A 19,620-nucleotide genomic window follows, 5' to 3' on the forward strand; every position below is an offset into this window, starting at 1 on the left:
TGCTCACTTCATTGTGCCAAGCCTTAGCTGCACTGCATGAAACATTCATGCCTAAAAACCAGTGCCACCAGGGTGAGTCTTACACAGTACTGAGTCAAGCTGCACCAAGAGGGACAACCTTGGCTATCTCTGAAATAAAACTTCTTTCTCCTCTCAGAAAACACTTACCAGAAGATGTCACCTCAGTGGTGCTGATTTCTTCTTCATCCCCAGTAATTTTTTTAACTACAACTAACCAGCATCAGTTATCTCAATTGTCCTTTCTATTCTTGCCTCTAAAGCCAGAGCCACATGCACAAAGCTGCTGAGTTCCTCTGCTTGCTGGGGCTGGAATATGGCCCCATTTATTACAACATCACCAGCTTTATATTTTTCAACAACTTCACTGCCTAAGCTTGGCTGTCCTTGAACTTGCTCTGTAGGTTAACCTTGAACTCAGATCTACATGGCTTTGTCTCCTGCATGCTGGGTAATACATGTGTTACAGTTTGCCTGTACCTAAGCTTTTCTTTACCTAAAACATGTTCTGTCCCAGGAAGACTTGAATCAGAAATCTGCTTGACGCTCATCTCCTGGGATTTAAGGCATGTACCTCCATGCCTGTACTGAAGTATTTTATTTTAGATCTTAAAATGAAAGCCCAGAATATTAATCACAGTTCATCGGTAGTCAATTTCACACATACTGGTGACCCTTGCATCCACATGAAAACAATTACCAGATGATAATAAAGCTTAACATGTTACAGTTCTCCTTTGCACAACTGCAAATCCATAAGTTTAGGTGGATGGAATCTTGCCCTAAAGTCACCATTCCTTTAATACCATTTAATATAATTAATCACAGAATCTTGCTCTATTCAACTTCCTGGTGAGGCTTTTCTCTTCTGACCTAACATTTTATATTTTTTTCTTTCTAAGATTACTATGTGTGGGGAAGAAATCTCACGGGAGGTTGGAAGAGGGAGTCAGGCGGCCGGGTCCCAGGGCAGCACCTCAGGCTGGCGGTGGGTGGCTCAAGTTTCCAAAGGATGGGAACCTGGCGGTGGCAGATCAGGCACATCAGGTGACACGTGGAGTCCGGTTTTCCAAAGCTTTTATTGTTCATGGGGTGGTAAATGGATGTAGGTGGTAAGCGCTTCCCCCGCCAAAAGCCAGGGGAGACCAATTTTATAGGGAGGGTGGAAAGGGGTGGGAATAACTTAATTAGCTACGCCCCTGGCCTTTTGATAATTCATTAATATTTAAATCTCTGGAGGTGGAGACTTGTTAATCAAGCCCTCTACCTGTGTCCTATGTGACTGAAGGTGGCAGGTTAAATGAAGTTACCTCGTCCAAGGCCCAACAACTATGCTTGCTCAAAACAATCATCATGAGACTAAACATAGGTCAAAGGCTTTACTTGCTTTACTAAGAATTCCTTTGTCAATGTAATGAAGATCAACCTCTTTACCTTATCTTCAAGGATACTCTACAGACAAGGGCAAAAGACAGAAACATTCTTCAGCAAAACATCATAAAAACTATATACAAAGTTCAAATCACCCTCAGTACATATGTGTTTGATATTTCTACTAGGGCAGTGCATTAAGTTCCATGTTCAAATCCAAATCTAAAACTCCACATTGTTCCATGAAACAAAACAAACAAAACAAAAAAACATGGTCAGGCCTTTTATAGCAATGCTTAAGTCTGGAGTACAAACTTGTGTCTTAGAATCTCCATTGCTAAGAAAAGACACTGTAACCAAGGCATCTGTGTTAAAGGCAAATATTTAATTGGGCCTGGCTTACAGTCTCAAATGTTTAGTCCATTACCATCATGGCAGGAAGAATGTCAACATGCTGGCAGCTATGATGCTGGAAAAGGAGCTGAGAGTTCTGCATCTTCATGAGAAGGCATTCAGGAAGAGACTGTCTTCCATCCAAGTGGTAGGAGGGTCTGTTTTGTACTGGCCTGAGCTCCAAAACCACCACCATGGTAATTCAATTTCTTCAAAAAGGTAACATCTACTCCCACAAGACACATCTCTTAATATTGCCACTTTTTAGGGTCAAGAATATTTAAATCACCAATTTATTTGTACTATAAAGTCTTTCATGCTTTTTAAAAATGATTAGGATAGCCGGGCAGTGTTGGTGCACGCCTTTAATCCCAGCACTTGGGAGGCAGAGGCAGGCAGATTTCTGAGTTTGAGGCCAGCCTGGTCTTCAAAGTGATTTCCAGGACAGGCAGGGCTACACAGAGAAACCCTGCTTCAAAACAAAACAAAACAAATGATTATGATATGCAGAGGCTTTAACATGTCGATTACTTTCAGATGGTTTCTCTCTCATATGTGTTCATTTCTGTATTCAGAAACCACTGTGGCATGTAAACAATTTCCCAACTTTAGTACAATCAAAAGTTTCTACTCAGTTTGTGTTCTTTGGAGACCACAGAGATATGCACAGGCTTTACCACATTCATTACGTTTGTAAGGTTTCCCTAAAGCGTGTGTTTCTTTAAGTGTTTGGAGAGTACAGTGACATGTAAAGGCTTTACCACATTTATTAAAATCATAAGGTTTCACTCCTGCACATTTCTTTTGTGTATTCAGAGATGACTGTGTCCTGGAAAGGCTTTACCTCATTCATGACATTCAGTTTCTCTCCAGTACGTGCTCTATTATAATATTGGAGACCACTGTGATGTGTAAAGTCTTTACCACATTGATAAGGTTTCTCTCCAGTATGTGTGCTTTTATGATATTGGAGACTACTGTGACATGAAAAGGCTTTATCACATTGGTTACAGTGATAAGGTTTCTCTCCGGTATGTGTTCTATTATGATACTGAAGACCACTCTGATGTGGAAAGGCTTTACCACATTGATTACATTGATAAGGTTTTTCTCCAGTATGTGTTCTTTTATGATATTGGAGACTACCATGATATGAAAAGGCTTTACCACATTGATTACATTCATAAGGTTTCTCTCTAGTATGTGTTCTTTTATGTAATTGGAGACGACGTTGACATGAAAAGGCTTTATCACATTGACTACATTCATAAGGTTTCTCTCCAGTATGTGTCATTTTATGATATTGGAGACTACTGTGACATGAAAAAGCTTTACCACATTGATGACATTGATAAGGTTTCTCTCCAGTATGTGTCCTTTTATGATATTGGAGACTACCATGACATGAAAAAGCTTTACCACATTGATTACATTGATAAGGTTTCTCTCCAGTATGTGTCCTTTTATGTCTTTGGAGAGTACTCTGATGTGAAAAGGCTTTACCACATTGATTACATTGATAAGGTTTTTCTCCAGTATGTGTCCTTTTATGATATTGGAGATAACTGTGACATGAAAAGGCTTTACCACATTGATTACATTCATAAGGTTTCTCTCTAGTATGTGTTTTTTTATGATATTGGAGACTACCATGACTTGAAAAGGCTTTACCACATTGATTACATTGATAAGGTTTCTCTCCAGTATGTGTCCTTTTATGTCTTTGGAGAGTATTCTGATGTGAAAAGGCTTTACCACATTGATTACATTCATAAGGTTTTTCTCCAGTATGTGTCCTTTTATGATCTTGGAGACTACTGTGACCTGAAAAGGCTTTACCACATTGATTACATTCATAAGGTTTCTCTCCAGTATGTGTCCTTTTATGTCTTTTGAGATGACTGCGATGTGAAAAGGCTTTACCACATAGATTACATTCATATGGTCTTTCTCCACTATGTGTCCTTTTATGGATTTTGAGATGAGACTGTTGTGAAAAGGCTTTACCACATTGATTACATTCATAAGGTTTTTCTCCAGTATGTGTCCTTTTATGACATTGGAGACTACGTTGACATGAAAAGGCTTTACCACATTGGTTACATTCATAAGGTTTCTCTCCAGTATGTGTCCTTTTATGACATTGGAGACTACGGTGACATGAAAAGGCTTTACCACATTGATTACATTCATAAGGTTTCTCTCCAGTATGTGTCCTTTTATGATATCGGAGACCACTGTGACCTGAAAAGGCTTTACCACATTGATTACATTCATAAGGTTTCTCTCCAGTATGTGTTCTTTTATGATATTGGAGACTACGTTGACATGAAAAAGCTTTACCACATTGGTTACATTCATGTGGTTTCTCTCCAGTATGACTTCTTTCATGCCTGCAACAATAATGGGCACATGTAAAAGCTTTACCACATTCATTATCCTGATTAATCATTTTATCAATATGAATAAATTTTGCAGTTGGTCTAATAATAAAGAACACTCAGATTGTAAAGTTTTATCCCTTTGATGTTCATGGTTGTACTCACTGAGTATGGGTTACTTTACCTCTTTGAAAATACCTGTGATGGTAAGATCATTTGTCTCACATTTTTAACATACTTTTTCTATATGAGATTTCTATATGATGTATTTCACATGTCTCATGATATCAAGGTATTAAAACCCTGATTGCTTTCTTAGTTTTTCCTGTAGTGTGCATCACACCACAGCCGGGACAAACAGAAGAACTTCCAAAATTCTAGTACCCACAGAGATTTTCTGCAGTGTGACTAGGGGATGTCCCCAGTACTGTCAGAAAACCAATTAATTGCAAATACCTATCATATTCAAAAAGTCTACCAAAGGCAGAATACTACATATCCTCTCATTTTTCTGGAGTAGAAAGAGGTACATTGCTTCTTTCAACAGTCCTATGCTCACAAGGTTTTATTCATTCTGACAATTGATATACCCATTAAAAGAAGAAGGACGAGTGAAAAGTTTCCATACTGAATTTACACCATTTGACAATTTGTTCTTTGTAGACATGTGGTATATAGATTAAGGTTTCTCAATGACTTTCTTCACTCTCATTAACTGACCACTCAATAAACTTAGAAATGTCACTACAATAATGAGTATCACCAAATTTACCATGGACTATTTGCTTATTAGATGGCTTTGGATACATATTTATCACTATTCAATGTGCAACATCTAAATATTATGAGACTATTCAGATTGGTAGTTCCACAGCAAAGCTCTAATGGAGCTACAAAATCATTAAAGGTATCTCTTAAGGCATTGTTTCCATGTCTTCTTCCTTACAGGAATGCCTTACAAACATAAATCAGATAACTGACATTGAGGAACATGGCTTTCTGAGAATATTATAATCATAGCTATACTTAAAGGACTGGTTTTTTTGTTTGTTTGTTTGTTTGTTTGTTTTTTTTAACACACTTGCTTTTCTTTAGAGCTTCCAGAACACATTAAAATTTCCTCACAGGCATATTTGTATTAGCTTGCACATGAAAACTACCTTTCATGCCTTCTAGGACTTTGATGTTGTTCTTCAATATGATCATCTTCCCAACTGTAACCTAAAACACAGTACCAGAAAATGAATGATATAGTATTAGAAATTAGGTAAAATTCAAGTTACTGTAAATTTTGACAGCACTGAACCTGATTTCTTCAGCTCAAACTTCCTTTTTCTCAATTGAAATAACAGAGGATCATCAATAACCAAGAATCACTAGTTCCATTATTTTGAAAAGCAAAAAAAATTCACAGTCTTACCTATATCAGTGAGGTTCCGGTAGGTCTCCAGCATCACATCTTTATAGAGTTTCTTCTGGAAATGATCCAGCAAATTCCACTCTTCTGCAGTGAAGTTCACATGCACATCATCATAAGTCACTGCATCCTAAAATATTCCATACATGTGTACAACAGAAAGCATGATTGTGACATGACTGTAAATAAATGGATACTTTCAAGACAATGTAATAATGTAATTCTGGTGCTTCCTCTACTTATTTCAGAAAACAGAAGTTATAATCTAATAATTCTGTCATTTTTAGAAGGAAATTGAATTATAAGTTTTATCTGTGTTGCTTCTGATCCCTGTGAATAGGATATAGCCTTGCAACACAAATGGCAACTGAGAGGAATATACAGGGGAAACTGATCAACTGTACTCAGCAAACATCTGAAAAGTTGTATAAACAATTACTAACTACAAAAATGATGAGCAAGCTGTGTGTATTTGTTCATGTCTTTAATAACAGAGGTACAGGCAGGTGTATGTCATTGAACTGGATGCTGGCATGGTCTATGTGATGTGTTGCAGGATAGCAAAAGTTACATACTAAGACCCTCACTCCCCTGTAAAAATCAACCAAGGAAACAAAAGTGATAGAGAGAATTCAGGGTTCTTTACTGAAGTTCCTACAAAGAAATATATGTTCACTGCAGTTCTGTATCCATCTTACAAAAACATGAAGTGAACCAGTTTAAACATCAACATTAATAAATTTTACTAGAAGAGAATGCATATTTAAACAGTTAAAATGGACAGATGAAAATATTAGTAATATATATGTTGATCAGGAATAAGGAACATAGAGCAGGAAAGAGAGCTCAGGATTGGAAAGCTCTTGCTGGTCTTCCACATAATGGTAGTCAATTTCTAGTATTTACATGGGGATCAACAACTACCCATTTCTTCAAGATCAAGAGGACTGAGGACATCTTCTGACAACAGTAAAGATGAGGCACACATGATATTCATCCACACAGGCATAATACTCTTATTTATTCAAAAATTTTAAAACAAACACAAGAATAAGGCAGAAACACATACACCTGGAATCCAATGAGTTTGAAGCCTTAGGCAGTATTGTTATCATGAACATGTTCTGTTGGGAGCTGACTTTTACAAGAAAGTGGCTATCAGCTTTGTAGCCATCTTGAGGCATATACCCTGATAAGAGATGTGATTACAATAGCCTACAACAGCTGAGCACACTCTGATAACATCTTGCTTTAGATACCCAGGACTTTCCTTGGGTGTGTGAGATTAATGGTGTATGAGATTAAAGGTGTGTGAGATTAAAGGTGTGTAACTTAAGAGTGTGACTTAGAGATCCGATTTAGAGACAAGACCTAAGGGCATGATTAAAGGCATGACCTGAAGTCGTGGCTTAGAAGTGAGACATATAAAAGGCTAGAGGCAGACAGAGAAAGCAACAGATTACTTGACATTAGGTAGAAGACACTTGGCTCTTGAGAAAACAATTTGGAGTAACAGAGATTCAGACACTAGGAGTAGGAGTAGACATTAGACACTCGGAAGAGAACAACAGGAGTACAACTAGGAACTAGGAACTCAAGACTTAAGACTTGGACTAGGAAGAGAGACTGAAGAGTAGGTGGGATTGAATCACACTCTGTCTGGTCTCCATTCTTCCATTCTTCTGTCCTCACTCTCTCTCTTGCTGAACCCTGACCCGCAGACGGGAGCAGCAGCTTGGGCCAGGAAACAGTGGCAACCAAGCGCTGAGTGAAGAGGGCCACAACATTTTAGGCCACCCAAAGTAGGCCAGCCTAGGCCCCAACAATGTTCCATTTGGAGAAATATAAAATAATATAATATATAATTTTGCCAAATTTTAAAATTAAAGATGTGGATGAAGAGGTACACAGAAGCATGTGCTTATTTTACTTATTTTACAAAAACATGTCAGGTGGCTTCTGTGGTTTCTATATCTACAATCAGGACAGGAAGTGCTTCAAAGAGAAATTTTGTCTTGAAAACAATAATCAAAAGATATAAAGTTAAAAATATAAAACCACCAGGCTTGCAAAATAGCTTAGTATTGAATACCAAATGTTTATACTGTATCTTACGTGATTTAGGGGCTGAGACCAAATGGGGAATGTATGGGAGCATGAGAAGAAAGCTGAAGGATCAGTTTCAAACACAACACAGTAGTCACACAGAACAAAATATGTCCTGTCTAAAAAGAAATACAGGGGTAAAGCTGGAGCAGAGAGTGAAGGAATGGCCAATGGAAATTTGCCCAACTAGAGACCCTCCTTATGAAAAAGCACTAATCCATGACATTAATTAGGGGTAGTCTGTTATGATCTCACATAGGAGCCTTGCATAATTGTCCATTAAGAGGCTCTACCCTGCAGCTGACTTGAAACAGATGCAGAGAACTACAGTCAAACATTGATTGGGCCTTGGGGACTGTTATGGAAGAGTTGGAGGAAGGATTGATGGCCCTGAAGAGGATAGGAACTTCACAGGAAGACCAACAGACTCAACTAACCTGGACCCTTGGGGGCACTCACAGACTGATCCACAAACAAAATAACACACACAGTCTAGACTAAGGTCCCTAAAACATATGTAGCAGATGTGTAGATCAGTCTTCATGATGGTCCTCCAACAAATGTAGCAGGGGCTGTCCCTAAAGCTGCTCTCTATCTTTGGAATCTGATCCCTGAACTAGGCTACCATGTCTGGATTTAATGGAAAGGATGAACTTAACCCAGCAGAGACTTGATGCACCACGGTGTGGAGATGCCAGGGGCCCACACATTCTCAAAAGAGTAACAGAGGATATTGGAGAGAGGGATTCCGTGGAGGCAGGGGAGCTAGAGTAGGGACTTCACCAAGTTCATAGCCATTTTATTTATAACAGCTTGAAACTGGAAGAATCCCAGATGTCACTCAGCCAAAATATGGATATAGAAAATGTGGTTCATTTACAAAAGGAAAAACTATTCAGCTATAAAATATGAGGACATCATGAATTTTGTAGGCAAATGGATACAGCTAGAAACTATTATCCCGAGTGAGGTAACCCAGACCTAAAAGCACATGCATGTATGTACTCACTTACAAGTGAATAATAATCATAAAATAAAGGAAACCCACACTACACTTCAAAGACCCATAGAAGCTGTATAAGAAGGAAGGCCCAAATGAGCATGGTTGAATTTCACTCAGAAGGGGGAATAAAACAGTCATAGAAGGCAGATGGAAGAGAGAGAACTGGATAGGAGAGCAAATAAGAAAGGGGAATCAGGGAGAACCAGCAACAGGTGTGGAGAGAGAAAAGCGAGGGCCAGAGGGGAAAAATGAATCAAAATCTGCAGCTGGCTGTGGGGAGGAGTTACATTTAGGATGTGGCAGAGACCATGAATTGGAGGGAGACAAGGAATCTATGAGGTTGATCTTAGCTGAGATTCATAGCAGTTAGATATGGACACTGAAGAGGCAACATCTGCAGTCAGGCAGGACCCCCAGTGGAGAGTTAAAGACACCAACCAATCCAAAAACCTTTCTACCCAAAATTTGTTCCTGTCCACAAGAATGCAATCTACAACATAGATTCTGTCCAGCAGCAAAATAAGCCTCTGATACCATGTTGTTGTTCTAACTTGCTACTCTGCTGCTGTGATTGAATCCTCTAAGTAAAAGCATCTCAGGTAATAAATGGTTGTTGTACATGGTTCTGTCAGATCAGTCCATCATTTTGGGAGCCAAGATTAGAAACTGAAGGCAAAAAGCATGGATAAACACTGTCTCCTGGCTTCCTCACTTGCTTGGTCACTGTCTCAAGCTCAGCTGGCTCTCTCATCCAACTCAGGGCCACTTGCTTACGGATATTGCATCCCTCAGTAGAAGAGTCTTCCTAATCAATCATCAACACTATATCTCACAAACATAGCAACCAGCCATTCTGATGAGGGCAAACCCTCAATTGAGGCTCCTTCAGATGACCGTAGCTCTAAAATGTTGAGAACTGAAAACAACTGACAGAGACACAATAATAAATGAGGAAGTTGTAAAAACCCCAAACCAATGAGCTAATCATGTCAATACAGGAGCTCCTGCCACCCCATGAGGGACTTGGAGTTGTGGCTGAGCCAGAACAAAATAGAGGGCACTTGGCTCAGAGCAGGGAAGGATACACTGGAATGGGGAGCTGAGAGGCTGTGCTGACCTGGGTGAGGCAACTTTAACCCTGGGTTCTCAAGCCAGTGCTACCAAAGAGGAGACTAAAACAGCTGGAGGGTGGACAGAAAAGCAGATTGTCTCACAGACCTGGAAATGACCACCAACAAAGGACAGGATCTCTGACCCAAGGAGAATATGCTAAATTTGTTAGAATCGATGAAGAATGATCTTCCATCTCATGACAGCTCCAAGTTCAAAACTATAGAGTCACATATGAACTGGGCAGAGGGTAGTTCAGGAGGTGGAAAATGAGGTCTTTGTTTTTCTACCCTGTAAATCAAGGTAGGCAGAGCCTGAGTTTGCCCTGGATGCTGTCTGGAAGAGCTCTCTGTCATGGACTAGTCAATGGGTCTAAGTCCTGTTGTTAAGAAGGATTTAACCCAAGGTGTGGGGCTAGTAACTAAATTGATTAGGATGAAATCTGTCTCATTTCCTCAGTGAGAGAATAACAAAGTTCCACGCACAAAATAGCCAGCCACAAGGGGGCAGTAAAGGCTACCCAGCAGATTCCTCCACTTGGACAGAGGAGAAAATGAAGACAGGATGGCAGCAGCTGTGAGCTCTGTCAGGGTTCCAAGTCTGCTCTAACCTTCCCAGAAATTAAGACCACAGAAAATCCGTCCACTATACCAGGCTCTGGAACATCTTCAAAGCACTTCAGGGCTATCACTCTCCAGCGTATCCACTGTAGCAGGGTTCCACGTTCAATTTAGTCATCTCCCTCCACATATACTCAAGAAAAGCCTGAAAACCAAGGCACACAGACACTAATCTGGCAGACAAGCCACTGACATAGAAACAATAGTTTTCTTAACAGCCGGCCTTTCAGTTTTTTAGTTGGGAGTTCTGAGGGTCTTGGGGTTCCAGTCAATGCATGAAGATGTTATGTCCAATTCAGAGATCCAACAACCAACATGGAGCCTATTGCAATGCAAACACATGGAGGTCTTTATTATGAGCTCTGTAATAAGGATTCTCACCAGTCTGTCTCACATGAGATCGAATCTGAGAGACCAAGTCTAGGGGTGCTGGGTATTTATTGCAGTTACAGCAAGATTGGGACATTAACATGCCGGCCAGGAACTTAATATTTTAAAAGCTGCATGTCTGGCATAATCTGCAGGAACCAATCAAGGTGGCAAAATCATCTGACAACCATGATGGGTAGGCTACCTTTTTCTCTGTAAGGTGTATTAGTTATTTACACCCTGCAGTTGTACCTTGACAAGGGGGTGGAGGTTCTCACAGAATGTTTGCTCAAGTGGTCTTTGTGAGCTTAAAACAGAATTGATTGGGCTTTACAAACTCATCTTTGTGCTTGAGGTCCTTATTATTGAAAGATACTCCTGTTCAAGCACAAGCCATGCTTGGCAGTTGAAAGGGTACTTCATCCAAAGACCTACCTCACTATCTGTTACTGTACTATCTGAAACTGTTTTCCTGAGCAGGTACCCCACAGCTCTGGAATCTCAAAATATTAGGGTTTCAAAGGTAACTTCAATATTACAGCTTCTTGTTCCAGTATCTGAGATCCACACATGATCATCTTTGCTCCTCAAAAGAGATTGGGTCACTTCTCCAGTTCTTCCATCTATAGCACTCTAGGTTCTGCTTGACTCTGCTCTACTGTTGCTGCTGTTCTTTCTGCTCATCCCATGGGACTAACATCTTCAATATGCTGAGTTCTTCCCCTGCGACTAGGATTCACTGTGTTCCTGTCATACACTCCCTTCACCATGGCAAGCCTTAGCTGCTCTGCATGAGATTCATTTATGCCTAAAAACCAATACCACCTGAGTGATTCTCACACATGATCAACTCCAGGTGCACAACAAGGTACAACCTTGGCTATCTCTGGAACACAGCTTCTTTGTCCTCTCAGAAAACACTCACCAGAAGATTTCACCTCAGTGATGCTGGTTTCTTCTTCATCCCCACTAATTTTTTAACTACAGCTAACCAGCATCAATTGTGCCAGTCATTCCTTCTATTCTTTCCTCCCAGAGCCACATGGACAAAGCTGCTGAGTTCCTCTGCTTGCTGGGGCTGGAACATGGCCCCTTCTATTATTACATCATCACCAGCTTTATATTTTTCAACAACTTCACTGCCGAAGCTTGGCTGTCCTGGATCTTACTCATTAGATAAACCTTGAACTCAGAGATCTGCATGGCTCTGTCTCCTGAATGCTGGGTAATATGTGTGTAACACTTTGCCTGTATCTAAGCTTTTCTTTACCTAAAACATGTTCTGTACTAGTAAGACTTGAATCATAAATCTGCTTGGTGTTCATCCCCTGGGATTTAAGGCATGTACCACTGTGTCTGTACTTAAGTATTTTATTTTAGATCTTAAAATCAAAGCCCAGAATAGTAATCACAGTCCATCGATGGTCAGTTTCACACATACTGGTGACCCTTGTATCCTCATAAAAATGATGACCAGGTGACAATTGAAAGATATAAAAATTTATAAAGGGTATGGAAAGTTTATATGACCCCTAGAGCTGAGCCAAGAATGTAGACCAAACAGTTCACTAGCTCCAGGTTCCAGGAACTGGCTGACCACAAAGAAAGCAGAATTAAAAATACAGGTCATCTGGGTTGCTCTGGGAACTGGCTGACCACAAAATAGATGGTTGAGCAAGATTCAATTCCTGAGAAAAACATGTACAAGATGTTTCCCACATGACCAACTGAATGATGGGCTGGGACTTTCAACTATTTTTATGATATCCTTCCTTGGTTTCCCCCTAACTTCCCTGGTTTGTTTTTTCCTTTAAATACCCTTCTTCCCCCTGGCCTCAAGGTCCACACTCCTTGCTCTGAGTCTCGACCTCAGCTGCCTGATTCCTGAAATAAAGCCTCTTGCTGTCTTGCCAATAATTGGAGACTAGCGTGAGGGTCTCCCCTCCTGGGGGTCTTTCAATAACAACGCCCAACATGATACACTTCTCTTTCCTACAAGTCTGGGGGCATATCCATAGGTCCCCTACTCATGGAACCTGGAAGCAGCTCCTGTCACACCCCTGCCTCAGATTCACAGGCGCAGCCACCGGCTCAGGGGCATCCCAGGGCCTCTGTTTCCACCCGCCCACCACGGTACCTGGAAGCTCCAGTCATCTCCCTGGTCTGCCGCGGCACGGCAGCAGACAATTGGATTGCAGTGTGAGGTCTGATGCCCACTGATGCCACCCAGACGGAGGTGCTCCTTTCGGAACCACAGAGGCAGCAGCGCCGATCTCCTGGTGCAGTCTCTCGGGCCCTCAGTGAAGTCAATTGGCTCCTATGGGGATTTCTTTACATCATGCTTGTGTGCGCGCTGTTTCAGATCCTTCATGGGAAATGTAGTCTCCAGCCGACCACATAATTGATTTTCCTTGCGGCATCATGGGATATGTAGTTTGAAGGCCGGCCGCCATCTTTGATTGAGTTTTCTGCTCATGCGCAGTTAGTTCTCCAACCACCATCTTGGCACGATTCCTTATGGGAAATGTAGTCTCCCACCTACTTCTATCTCTTTTTAGCCCTGCAGTCCAGGAACTCAATCTGTAGACTAGGCTGGCCTTGAACTCAGAAATCCAACTGCCTCTGCCTCCCAAGTCCTGGGATTAAAGGCGTGCGCCATCAATTATTGATCATTATTGGCTACTGATTAGTAATGATTATTGATTAGTACTGGCTGTTGATTATCAATTATTGATTATCGTGATTATTGATCACTTTTGGTTATTGACTAGTATTGATTATTGGCCGTTGATTAGTACTAATTATTGATTTCCATGATTATTGATCGTTATTCCATCATCGTTATCCACCTGCCTCTGCCTCCCGAATGCTGGGATTAAAAGAGTGTGCTACCACTGCCTGGCTATACCTGTCTTCTTAATGTATACTATAAAGGACAAAAGGGTTTGGACAAATGTGCTCCAGAGTCAGAGAAACCACCCGTTTCTTGTGTTTCTACAAGAAAGCAACTGGTCCAAATGTTTTGGGCAGATTCAGAATCGGCCAAGATAGTGACATTACTCAGAGGTCACTGCCTGATCTAACAAGTGAGGAGCATCACCAGGGACCTCACAGGTGGTCACATCTGGCTGGTGCTTCCCATGCAGCCCTAGAGAGGACCCAGCACCCTAGTTCCCACTGCTCAGCCGCCTGCTCTTACCTACTGTGGGCAGTGATCCTGTGTACACCATGACTTGATTTTAGAGCTTCCCTGAGGTCTCCACACAGCACCTGACAGCAGAGCTCAGAGCAGGGCACAGATGATCATTCAAGCCTGCACAGATACTGTGAACTTGCAGAATGGCACCTAAAAGAACCCACCACATTGTCTGATTGGCATGTGTGCCTGGAAGCCTTGATAGACCAGTGAGTCTTACTACTCCTCAAGGTTAAAGTGTGCTTCTGGGCCAGGGTCAGATATTTTTCAGGTCTCAGGAGTGGTTTGCACTCCATTAGCATTTGTTTCTGTCTTCAAAGAGAAATCTCACCCCACCCAGACTTGGGGGAAGGACCCAACATTCCAGCTCTGGCTGTTCAGCTGCCTGCTCCTCCCCTCTGAGAGCAAAGATCCTACACTTACCAGGACCTGACTTCAGACCTTGTATGAGCTTTCTTCACAGCACTTGCCTTCTTCCTGTAATCAAGTTGAATAGCTTCCATAGCCCATTACTCAAGGTGCAGTGGAGGTATCAATCTGACACACAAGTGGAAGGATACCCTGGTTATTTCTTAGCATCCTGTCTAAACTCCACCCAAGTTACCTGGCAATAGCCAGGTATGCTCCTCCCCACAGTTACCTGGCAACAGCCAGGTAGGCCTGACCCACTATAAAGGTGGCTGCTTGCCCCTTCCTCTCTCTTTTGAACTCTTGATTTCTTGCTCTCTCTTTCTCTTGCCCACTTGGGCTCTTCCCTTCCCCCTTCTCTCTCCACATGCTCATGCCCAGCTTCTATCTCTCTATTCTCTGTCTCTCTCTGTATTTCTCTGCTTCTACTACCCTCTTAACTTTCCTCCCCATGTCTGGAATAAACTATATTCTATATTATACTGTCTCGTGGTGGGTTGCTCCTGGGGATGAGCTGTCTCAGTATGAGGCATGCCCCCCCCCCAGGAAGAAATATCTCAGCAGAAGGCATGAGCATGCTGAGACATCCCCTTCCCCCACACCCCCCACACCCATAGAATATATTCCATCTGTCTTTAAAGAGAGGTAGTGAAAGACCTCCAAAGGCAGATCCCCACTCACGTCTCAGGACTGCACACACCTAAGAACTCACGAGAGACCGGCTTGATGTAAACACATGAGGCAGTTTAATATCAGAGCTCTGGGTCAGCATGTACCTTACTCAGGAGACAGTGGAGCTGATCCTGAGGCTCAAAGGAATAGGACTTTTATAGGCAAGGGGTGGGGGAAGTGGGAAATTTTCACATGGGTACACATGATTGGATGCTTTACATTTTTGAACATCGGTAGGCTGTGCAGGCCAGGCGGGCCCAAAATGGGGAAAGGTGGAAGAACACCAGATAGCCCATTACTCATTTGGACATACCTCTGTTCTTTTAAAAATGTCATTGCATAATTTTTATCTTTCATGTCCAGCCAGTTTCTTGGATGATTCAACAGACCTTTGTCTTGTAACTCTACATCTTCTGTAACTAATTAACTGGGCCCAAATAAGCTGACAGGCATTTTAAACTATTTAGGTTAGGGAAAAGGAATCACAGGGCCCTGTTATTCTTACTAGTTTGGGCCTATTTCAAAATTTTCTTCCAGTAGCTATGGGGAGGAGGATACCTGGCTGTCACCAGATAACTGTGAGGTAGAATTTTAGACAGAATGCTAACACCATTAACATTAAAGAGGGGTTTTAGAAAACAAGCTTCATACTGGGCTCAGGGAAACTACAGCCCCCTTTCACCAGATGATAGGTATCAATCAACCCTGGAGAAAATCCAGAATCATAAGGGAAAGACAGTTGAGCACTATTGTTAGCCAGCATATCTTCATCAATGATAAAGTGAAGAAAAAATCATAGTTGGATTAGTACATGTTCTCTAGATAAACATATCTCAAATCATAGAGAGAATGAATCTTTGTATACAGAAAGGCTATTTAATAGAATGTCCCAATAAAGGCTATTAGACAAGGTAAATTAGAAAAACAAGGACTGGTTCTTTTCATGTTGCAGGATATTACAGCTGATATTCAGTATATACCAGGATTATGAAGAAATAAGTCTTTACTAATGCCAGTTTTAAAACACAAATAAACAAACAAATCACCTTTGTTTTGTAAAAAATGTAGGACAAGTACAAAAAACAAAAACACCACCCTGTTAATGTATTTTATATATAAATGTTGTCAAAAGAATTTGTAGCCCAGATTAAAGGTGGCTCTGAACATCTCAAAAGATCAAGATTAATAAAGGGTTTCTCACTTCAAAAGTTGTAATTAAAAAATATGCCTCAGAGCAAGCAGGATTTGAGTTAGGGTTAGGGGATTAGACATTCATGGTTAGAATTAGGATAATGGATTTGAGAATTAGCTTTAGGAGGTTTGGAAATTAAGAGGTGAGGGTTAGGATAAGGTTAGGCTCAGGGTTAAGGTTAAGGTGGCTACCATTATTCTTGATGGTCCCACTGAATCAACATTATCCCTATTACACAAAGAAGAAATATCAGGCCTACAAGGTATTCATTTTATATCTTAATGGTTTGTTAATTCTTATTCTGATAGCTTCTCTCTTACTTATAGAAAGGCTTCTCAAAACAACCTAAAAGTTTTTTCCAGGCATTTGCCTCCAAAACTAGCATACTAACAAAAAAGCAAAGACTTTGATATTCACAGAACTCTACAGATAATCAAAGAATAAGTTGCTAAGAGCCAGACTGACTGCTGCCGGCAAAGAACATTTATGCTACCCTATGCTGAGTCTCACCATCATCTATTTCTGCAGTTAATTTTCCTCTGAGATAAAATGCCCTCAGAACTCTTCTGCTTTAGACATGTCTGGTTTACTTTCTTCCCAACCTCAAAATATGCTTACTAAAGATTTTTTTTTTTTTGGTTTTTCAAGACAGGGTTTCTCTGTGTAGTCCTGGCTGTCTTGGAACTCGCTCTGTAGACCAGGCTAGCCTCGAACTCAGAAATTTTCCTGCCTCTGCCTCCCAAGTGCTAGGATTAAAGGCATGTGCCACCACTGCCTGGCTTACTAAAGGTTTCTATGTGCAGTTTTCACTTGACAATGAAAATTCTGAAACAGGAATCCCAGAGAAGCAATAGACACAAATTCATGGCTTATTAAAAAATGACTTTTTATTAATTACATGTAGAATATACTCATGAGACATGGTTTGTTATTCACATCATGTACTTAATAGCAAATGAATTACAAATAAATTAACTTGTTAACTTGACCCTAGTTCATTTTGTTCCTAATGAAAATAAACTTAAAAATTGATATGAAAAGACACATATATTTAGCCAATATATCTACACAGGTACAATAAATATATAATGGTAATATGAGTCTGAATCTTTTCTTGGAATAGGTAACATGAGGATGTATAATTAAATTTTAACATCTACTTTTAAAAATATGATACATGTAAACATACAGTGATATCTCTATGAACCCTATCCTACTTCTACTACACAATGTGGTCTCTATTCCTGAAGATTCTAAGTTACTTTTAAAGAGTTTACTACTCCTAGACCAGAAGACATTATTAATACTGGACATTGTTCTAACTCATATAAGAATAACATATCTATGTTTTTAATTATGATATATACATATTTTAAATTTTATGGAGGCATAAACATGTTAATAATTTAAAAGATGTTTATATTTAGCAAAACCTCTTTAAAAACTGATAAATACACAAAGATAGGAAGATCCAGCACAGGGCTCATCTTCTAAATTAAACCACAACCATTTTCATATTGTCCACTCTGTTGAATTAAAATAATCACAGCAGGGCTTTTTAAATATTGCTAAACCTCTATGAGAGAGAGAAAGAGAGAGAGAGAGAGAGAGGGAAAGAAAAAAAAGAGAGAGAGAGAGAGAGAGAGAGAGAGAATGAATGAACATGGTTGGCCAGTATTTGTACAATATGGAAGTGGAATAACTATTTAGGTAATGTGAATTTGTCTCCTGACATACTAAGTAAAATATTTTTGATGTGACTGATTGTTTCTTCCAGTGCTTTATTCTTGTGAAGATCTCTAGAAAGAATCTGATTTCTGAGCTTGACATTGAATCAGCAAGTCAGTGTGTGTGACAAAAAACTGTATGGGTCTCCATACTGGTGCTGTAAAATCAAGGATTAAAAGAATCTCCTGTCACCTGATCTTCATGTGAGTAGGGGTGCCAGGTCTTGGCCTACAGAAGCTAAGACATTTGGTTTTCCATTCCTCACTTAATCTTGAATCTCTCTATCTGAGGTCCTCATATAATTGTATTATTTGTGTTACAATTGTGATACTTTACACTTTTACTATTGACTTTTTTCCAATAGCTGTAAAAGCCCAGCATCAAAGCATCACCTGAACAAAAGGTTAAGGGAAGGTGGTCATTTTGAATTTGTATCTGAGCTGAGATGGTTGTGAGGCCCAAACAGCTCTAAAAGTTTTCAGTACTTGTCTAGTATATTAGAGTTCTATAGACTACCAAACTAATAGAATAAATTTCTCTTTACGTAAAGAGTGTTGTTTAGAATGACTTAGGGCTGTGATGGTCTAGCTAATTCAACAATAAATAGCTATAAAGGCAAAGTGCAAGGATGCAGTAGTTGCTCAGTCCACAAGGCCTGATGTCTCAGCTTAGAAGTTTAGAATAAGCTGAAATTCCAAACAAGGTGGCCCTAATGTCAGTGAAGGAATGGACTTGCTATCAAGGTGAGAGCAATGAGCTAAAGAGCGAACACCTTCTGTTGTAGTAATTAATTTAAAAAAGCAGCCACTGGTTAAGCCAACTGGCTAAGCTGCGGCATCTCTGTCTAGCTCAGCCACCATGTTGCATAGCCAGCTAGACACAGCCAGGCAGAAACACCAGCCCTGTCAGCCATAAGACATCAGTGTGGGAGGTGGCTCTGTATTCTTCCATACTGTCTCAGCAAGGCACTGCATTGCCTGGACCATCCCACCAACCTCGAGGGCTCGGTACAGATGAGACTCTAATGCTTAGATTATCCAAAGGCTTATACATTTGGTAATTATCAATAACAAGATGCTCTTACAATCAAAGGTGTAACCAAGTACCCAACCTAGATATACCAACTACCTTTGACTGCTACAGACAAGTGAACATCAGCCTCCATGTGCCCCTCTCTCATTCTCTGTCTCACCCTTAGCTCCTCCTCTTTCTTCTCCTCCTCCTCTTCTTTACTCCTCCCACCTTAGCTACTCCTATAGCCTTCTCCTTCCATGTCATTATAGAGTCTTGTGGTACAAGTCATGGTTCAGATTAGAGCTGGGGATTTGCAGCTCAAACATCTGGATTAATGCTGTGTCTTCCACTATCAAGACTCAGATTAAAGTCACTTTGGGGGTTTTGGTTAATTCCAGATGTAATAGAGTTAACAATCAAGGCAGCAATCTCAACTCTACCCCATGTCAACTTTACACACAATCATATCTTCTTATGTCATGGTTAATTTCCAAATGAAAAAACAACATGTCATAATAATGTTTAAATGTTACAATTTCAGCAAAAAGGCAAACCATTATGTATTGGACCAGGTCATAATTATGCCTAAAATGATTGAACTACTCTTTGTACAAGCACAGAC

General features: G+C 40.4%; 1 protein-coding gene across 5 annotated transcripts; it reads right to left on the bottom strand.

Annotated features, from left to right (window-relative positions):
• Positions 1-1,078: 1,078 nt before the first annotated feature.
• On the bottom strand, positions 1,079-15,193 carry LOC143437510 (uncharacterized). Of its 5 annotated transcripts, none has more exons than XM_076922285.1 (8): positions 15,093-15,193; positions 14,408-14,521; positions 13,988-14,134; positions 12,926-13,105; positions 10,451-10,564; positions 5,584-5,710; positions 5,324-5,384; positions 1,079-4,175 (listed from the first exon to the last, which is right to left on the bottom strand). In XM_076922285.1, exons 5-8 carry the CDS (start codon positions 10,463-10,465, stop codon positions 2,558-2,560), a joined length of 1,821 nt encoding a protein of 606 aa, XP_076778400.1. In that variant the 5' UTR covers positions 10,466-10,564; positions 12,926-13,105; positions 13,988-14,134; positions 14,408-14,521; positions 15,093-15,193; the 3' UTR covers positions 1,079-2,557. The 5 variants fall into 5 exon arrangements, with proteins under 5 accessions (XP_076778400.1, XP_076778399.1, XP_076778398.1 ...); XM_076922284.1 differs by having other exon boundaries at positions 12,926-13,198; XM_076922283.1 differs by having other exon boundaries at positions 12,926-13,424.
• Positions 15,194-19,620: the final 4,427 nt, after the last annotated feature.

Source organism: Arvicanthis niloticus, chromosome 24 (assembly GCF_011762505.2).
Source record: "Arvicanthis niloticus isolate mArvNil1 chromosome 24, mArvNil1.pat.X, whole genome shotgun sequence".
Classification (NCBI taxonomy): Eukaryota; Metazoa; Chordata; class Mammalia; order Rodentia; family Muridae; genus Arvicanthis; species Arvicanthis niloticus.

Excerpts from the sequence above, each read along its gene's own strand:
- LOC143437510 (XM_076922285.1), bottom strand. Across the intron at positions 5,385-5,583 it reads CCGGAACCTCACTGATATAG|GTTACAGTTGGGAAGATGAT; the intron begins GTAAGACTGTGA and ends ACTGTGTTTTAG. Across the intron at positions 4,176-5,323 it reads AGTCCTAGAAGGCATGAAAG|GCATGAAAGAAGTCATACTG; the intron begins GTAGTTTTCATG and ends TTATTGTTGCAG.